Source organism: Streptopelia decaocto, assembly GCF_964273445.1.
Source record: "Streptopelia decaocto genome assembly, chromosome: 4".
NCBI lineage: Eukaryota > Metazoa > Chordata > Aves > Columbiformes > Columbidae > Streptopelia > Streptopelia decaocto.
In genome coordinates, this window is record NC_138658.1 from 52,257,820 (window position 1) to 52,265,252 (window position 7,433).

Sequence of the window (7,433 nt, forward strand, 5' to 3'; positions counted from 1 at the left end):
TTGTATTTCAGTGTTGTTGTTTGTTTGGTTGGTTGTTTGGTTTTTTTTTTTTTAAATAGATACTTAGGATATTGCAGGTTTGAGCCCTTGGAAAGCAAGGCATACCAATAAAGAAGTAAGTATAAAGAGACCAACTAGAAATACTGTCTTGATTTATGAGGTTACAGCAAAAAAAAATGGACAGGACAGAGTTAAAGACTATGGGGTGTTGATAACAGAAAACTTTAGTTTCTTAGTCATAAATAGTGTTGTAACATTTGAAGCAAAGACTGTAAACTAGATTAGATACTGATGTTAATCATGTTAGTGAAAATCAGAGTAACAAGACTGATTTACAACCTGGTTTTATAATCACATACTGCAAAACCGGAGTAATTCCTTAATGCCAGATGACTGTCTAGATTCAGCATAATCATACAATGATTTTGAGGCATGAAATGTCAGATACAACAAGCAAAGGAAGTTACATAAATGTATTTCAAGAGGTGAACATATTTCTGGAAAAGAAAGTGGAGGGAAGTTGCTGCACCCACACACTAAATATTTGAGTTCAGTATAATGAAGTAGAAAATTGCTTGTGGTTTTCACTCAGAATAATGTAAGTACAAGTCCTGATGGATTGTTGTCTCTTCAGATCTTGATTATTCATGGGTTTCTCTAGGCAGACTACAGGAATGCGACACAGCATCCTGGGATGCTGGCTAAAACAAAAGAGAAACAGACTATTGAGTGCTGCTGTTGTTCTATTACTATTTATTGGCTTTTGTGTTTTCCTTTGTTTTGTTTTCCCCTGTGTCTCATATAAAATATTGAAATCTTCTTAGATGCTTTTGAATCATAGAACTGCACTGTCAAAAAAGATACTACGAGTGTTCATATTGCTTCAGCATTCTTTATAATTGTAATTCCATTTCTAATTTGTAATTTTGAAAAACAGAATACTAAGTGACTCAAAAATATATTTGCAAATCTGTCCCAGTAACTCAAGGCTGAGATGTCATACCCTGAGTTTTGGCATTTGCAAAGGCAGTTACTCGATGCTGGTGGTGTTTGGGTAAACTGTAAGGGTAATCTAGTTTTGTAAGATATTTAGTTACTTAAACTCTGGATTCTTTCAGGATTTGTAGCAGATACACAACTGCCAGTGAAGTTCCACTCTTCATTTCCATTTTGGTGCTTAAACATCTTTAAAATTTTTCTCTTCGGTCTGATCCAATGCTTCTTGAACTCTGTAGATATTTCTGTCAGCTTTAGATAGTGTCCTAAATTAAGATTGTGATGTTTATATGATGCCATCATAGCACCATTTCAATTCCCAGCTGAAGTTTTGAAATAAGGCTTCAGAAATGAAAATGCTGGTACAGATTTAGCAGATTTAGATTTTCACATTCATATTCTGCTTAAAACTTCAAAGCAAAAGTGATATCTGGAGAGAATAACAGCCTAGATCCGATTTTCAGTTGTGTGAAGTGGGGAGCAGTGTCTGCTGATGGGCCATCAGAGCTTTCTCCCTGACATTGCAGTGAGCCTCTTTACCCGTAACTTCATAACCTTCTTCTCCCTGCCACTTTATGCAGTCAGAGATGTATAACTGAATTCTGAGCTTGTGCTGAGGCAAGTATAGGATAATAACTGACAGCAGGAAGTGTAGTGAAATCACTATGGGATAAAACAAAAAAAGCCTGGACTCTGTCAGTAGTGAGCAATATCTCTATTATCCCCAGGTTAATACTCCTTTTCCTGTCCAGGGCTTCTGCAGAGTTGACATCTGCAAAGCATAGTGTCAGTAGAGTGTTCTGGGAAGGTGAATTAAGAGCTTCCAAAAAAACCTGAAGCCCTTGGAATATTTCTGTTGAAGTAAAGAGTTTGCAAATGTTATGGTAGTATTTTCCTAATGCTACAAAATCTGATTTATCATAATGAACTTCTTGGGCTGTAATGGCAAATGAGCTCATTTAAACTTGCATGCAGGGATTTCTGGTGCAGATAATCTGTGATTGTGGTGGGTTGACCCTGGCTGGATGCCAGGTGCCCACCAAAGCCACTTGATCACTCACCTCCTCAGCTGGAGAGGTGACAGAAAACACAACTAAAGGTTCGTGGGTCGATATAAGGACAGGAAAATCATTCAGCAGTTACCACCATGGGCAAAACAGAATTGATTTGGAGAGGTTAGTTTAATTTATTACCAATAAAATCAGAGTAGGATAACAAAAAATAAAAACAAATCTTAAAAACACCTTCCCCCCACTCCTCCCTTCTTCCGGGGCTCAACTTCACTCCTGATTTTCTCTACCTCTGCCCCACCAGCAGTGGGGCATTACACGTTGCATCTGCCGCTCCTTCCTCCTCAGGGGAAGGACTCCTCACACTCTTTCCCTGCTCCAGTGTGGGGTCACTCCCATGAGAGACATTCCTCCATGAACTTCTCCAACGTGAGTCCTTCCCATGGGCTGCAGTTCTTCACAAACTGCTCCAGTGTGGGTCCCTTCCACAGGGTGCAGACCTTCAGGAACAGACTGCTGCAGCATGAGTCCCACACAGGGTCATGAGTCTGCCAGCAAACCTGTTTCTGTGGGGGCTCCTCTCTCCAAGGGGCCACAGGTCCTGCCAGGAGCCTGCTCCAGCACAGGCTTCCCATGGGGTCACTGCCTCCTTTGGTCACATCTACCTACTCCAGTGTGGGGTCCTCCCTGGGCTGCAGGTGGATCTCTGCTTCACTGTGGACCTCTATGGGCTGTCAGGGGACAGCCAGCCTCACCATGGTCTGCACCTCAGGCTGCAGGGGAATCTCTGCTCCAGCGCCTGGACCACATCCTGCCCTTCCTTCTTCATTGATTTTGGTGTCCGTGGAGCTCTTTCTTTTACATATTCTCACTCCTCTCTCCTGGCTGCTGTTACACAGCAACTTTTCCCCATTCTTAACTGCATTATCCCAGAGGCAATGCCACCATAGCTGATGGGCTCAGCCTTGGCCAGCAGCAGGACCATCTTGGAGCTGTCTGGCATTGGTTCTGTTGGATATACAGGAATCTTCTGGTGGCCTCTCACAGAAACCAGCTCTGTAGCCTCCCCTGCTACCAAAACCCTGCAATGTAAACCCAGTACAGTGAGCATTATGCATGTTTCATTATCTGGATTCTTAGACAGGCAGTAAAGTTATCCTTGCTGTAAACATTTTCAGGAGTGAGAATTTTGACAGTTGAACACACATGTAGGACCAGCTCTTCAAACTGTGTGCCAGTCTGGTATAGTTCTTTTGACTGAAAGGAAACACCATCAGTTCATCCCATCTGAGACTGAGTCACTTTTTTCTAAATAGTAGCTGATCAATTTTCGGTGTAAAACAGTGCTTGCTTAACACTTTTTCTTTCCTGCCTTGTATTAGGGCCTCCCCAGCGAACTGTTTCACCCAAGCAAGACCATGAAGAAAGGAAGCATGACAAAGTTTTGGACAAGGGCAGTGAAAGTGGGACTTCCTGTAACGAGTTGTCCACCTCGAGCTGTGACAGCCACTCAGAAGCAAGTACCCCCCAAGAAAATGCCAGCAGCACTCAGCCATCCACAGCGCACCAGCCAAATACTCTGACTTTGGATCGTCCATCTAAGAAAGCCCCAGTGCAGTGGATGCCACCACCAGACAAACGCAGGAACAGTGAACTCTTTCAAACTCTCATTAGCAAGTCCAGAGAAACAAATCTTTCCAAGAAGAAGGTATGTGAGAAGCTAAGTGTTGAGGAAGAAATGAGAAAATGTATCCAAGATTTTAAAAAAATCCACATTCCAGATTACTTTCCAGAGCGCAAACGTCCCTGGCAGTCTGAACTCTTACAGAAATATGGGTTATAGTAATTAACTCTTTAATGACATATCTCTGGGGCATTTGATGTTTATTAAGTTACCACTAACTTACTGATGTTCTCCTTCTGGCCAACTCTGCCACCAGAGCTATTTCTGCTGCTTATTTATTTCAGTGAACAGTGGATGTTGGATAGTACATGGTTTCTTTAAAAATATATATAAAAGGATAGAAACTTTAAAAATACAAAAGGCGTCTCATCTAAACCACATCTTAATAGAAAAGAAAAATGTGCATGGTCAAGAAAGATGGTTTTGAACTGTAGTCTGTTAAGCATCATTGTTTTGGAACTAACCAAATAAAAGTCTCAATCATCAGTTAATGCCTTGTTTTATGTCACCAATAAAAGTGACTCAGACTTTCTATGAATGAAGAGAAACAGGGTTTAAAATTCAATGGAACTGGGTTCAGAACTAATTCCCAAGGTTCTTTCAATGTTAATGCAATAAAGCAAATACCTATTTTGCATGAGCACAATATTACAAACAAATCACACAAGAACAAGAGGTTGTCTGTTGCTTGGAGAATTATTTGTTTGATGCCAAGCCTTTAAGTGTAAAATGTCTAAGGGATTGAATTTACTATGTTCTCGATCTGTGATTTTTTTGTGTGTACAGTGTTCTGTATGTAAAGATGGTGTAAATATGCCTTATACTGTTTTATTATTGCACCAACAATGTTCATCTATTAGTGCTTGTCAGGATTATTTCTGTGAAATGCAAACTTATGGCGGATTATGAAAACTGGTTTGATGGTCTGAAAGTTTCTGTTATGTTAGTCACTAAAATTGGAGAAAAATAAAAGAGACTTTAATGTATTTATTAAAAGAACCATCTGGTAGATTCTCTTGGCTGTTATCTCCTCTCTTTTCTAAAAACAGAATCAAGCAAATTTTTACTTTTTGTTTAATGTTTTCATGACTACTCTTCTGGGAAAAAAAAAAAAAACAAAAAAACAAACCAACCAAACAACAACAAAAACCCACATGTTTCAAGGGTGGGTGAAAAATATTTATGGTAGTGCCATCTAATTGGAACCACCATACAAACTTTCCAAGAGGAAGAGAGTTACAGTAAGAAGCAGCAGTGAATGAACTAAAAAAACTTAAAAACCTGAGTGGTTTTACTAACAGAGCTGAAAGCAGTTCCAGTTTGACAAGTTCACAAAAATCAGCTTAGAAATGGAAGATTTAAAATATCACAACAGAGTGTGCTATCTTTACAAATGAAAAGTTTTCTATGAATAGTCAACTGTATATGACAAACCTATTTTCTCAGAACAGATACAGGAAAATCAGTACCTTTCTCATTACAACACCACCAAGAAAATGCCTGTGATTCAGCCAGCCAGAGTTAGAACAGGTAAGGACCTCTGTAGCTTGCAAGAGAGCTGCTGAGTTCTTGCAGACTTGCAATTATTACTGTGTGCACACACACGCACATTTAGAAGGCTCTATCACTGTATATGTTATACAGCATGAACTGTACAATTGTGTCAGAAGAGATGTTTTATGTCTGGTGGTAATTTTAACTGTTTAGCTAAAGAGGACTTCTTTTGTGGTAATTTCTAGGGTTATTCCTGATGTCTGTATTATTTTTTAGTCCTTGAACAGACCAGTTTAAGAAAAGACTGCATACTTTTGATAGTAGCTCAGCAACTTCATTCACTTTTTTTTTTTTACCCATCTAGAGCTAGTTACTCTCATATTCAGTTAATCATTTGGCTTCAACATTTCATCTTTTGCAAACAATTTTATAATTTGAAAGAGTCTATCTGGGATAAGTGGTGCAGTTTAGTGTGAAATAATTTGCCTTCTCAGATCTACCCTTATGTTTCCTGCTTGCTTCTTTTTCTGAGGTCCAAAAGCCTCATTCCTCCTTTTGAAAGTTCCTTGCTTCTTAGGCATATTTAGCATTTGATTTCTCTCTCTGTTTTAATCTTTGGCTTCCTAGTCTTTACCAGATGAAATTTCCAACTATTTAACCATGACTTACTAAGGCTAGTAAATCATGTTTACAGTGGATAAAATTCTGTTTTGTTTAGTCCAAATTTAGACTATTTTTGAGAGCTCTTGAAAATCTTACACTGAGTCTTCACCTAGCCTTTTGAATCTGTCTTCATTGCACTTCTCACACCTTCTGCTGTTTTCTGTTACCTTTGTTTAGGCTAGGTTTCCATCTGGGATAATACCTTTTACGTTCAGACAGCCTCTTGAACCTCCTCATAAAATCTTGCCAATGAGTTTGGATATTGGTTTGCCCTCCAAGTTAGTACTCCAGGCAGTACCTGTTTATGGTACGCTTAGGTGTTTGACCTCTCCATCCATTTTAATTTGTCTGTATATAGATGTTTTTATGAGCTTCCTATTTTTTTTCTTTTAACATACTAGCTAAAATTTCTCAGATCATTTTTAATTTATTCTTGAGCAGAAATGAATATTATCTTAATACATATCTTAATACATGGACAGCATAAAATTTATGATAACCTTAACCTCTTTCCATGTGTTCATGAGGCATGTGAGTGATGTGACAGATAAACTACATTGCTGTTACTTAGCAACCACACTAGCTTCTTAAGTATTTTGGCTTTGGAATTGTATGGTGTACGCTGTTCTGCTTTCAGAGTGAAAAACTGGAATGTGTTACAGTCAGAGAGAAAGTGGGAGAAAACCATGGCTCCTATGAATCCTTTAGTCATGTTCTCTAATTCTCATTGCACTTTTCATCCAATTCACACAGTGGTAGCTAAACAACCCTATCTATGTGGTTATTAATCTAGTTTTCAGATTGCAGCCTGTGATTAGGTAGAAAGCAAAATGAGAGGCTTGGTGGAAGAGAAGAGCTTGTGGATGGTTGGATGGATAAGGTTGGTAAGAAATTCCCTGGTGTTAAAAGAAAACTGTACTAGAGGCAGGAAAGGGTAAAGGCTGGGGGATTTAATTGTAACCCTTCATCTTCTGTTTTTCTTACTTTCCTGTGATAGCTGCTTTTTTTTCCATTTCAGTCTCATTTTTCTCTTCTTTCCATCTAATCGCTTTGTTACACAAAGGCACAGTCTGCCATGGGAATCTGTGCCTTTTATTGGACTTCTGTGGAGGTGGTCAGTTAATTAAAATTTCACTGCATAAGAATTTTATTATTTTAAAACAGAATGTTTTTCTGGAAATGAAAGAAAGGTTGAGATATCAACATTTGTCAATCTTAAATTAAAAAAAAAGGAATGTAAATAATAAAGTTTGTGTTTTTCTTTCAATATTTCAATTATGATTTATATCTTAATTTCAAGTTTTATAGGGCTGTGTTTTACTATTACATTTATGATAGATTCATAGAAAAGTTTAGGTTGGAAGGAACCCCTAAAGGTCATCTAGTCCAACCCCCTCTGCAATGAGCAGTAACATCTTCAATTAGATCAGGTTATTCAGAGCCCAGATCAGAATCACAGAATCTATTGTTGAAGGAATATTTCTGAGCCCTCTTCCACTAACAGAAATTTAGAAGTCTTAGAATAATTGAAATTAATTCTGAAACAGAATTTTAGAATTCATTCATTCATTCATTAGAATTCATTT

At 38.4% G+C, this 7,433-nt stretch overlaps 1 protein-coding gene across 1 annotated transcript in view; it reads left to right on the forward strand.

Moving 5' to 3' along the window:
• The window catches only part of KCTD8 (potassium channel tetramerization domain containing 8), a gene marked incomplete at both ends in the record, with an annotated part of 98,742 nt that extends 94,893 nt beyond the window's left edge, over nt 1-3,849 (forward strand). Inside the window, one exon of the mRNA XM_082050153.1 lies at nt 3,389-3,849. Coding sequence (XP_081906279.1) covers nt 3,389-3,849 — 461 coding nt within the window. The remainder of the gene's footprint in view (nt 1-3,388) is intronic.
• Nucleotides 3,850-7,433: the final 3,584 nt, after the last annotated feature.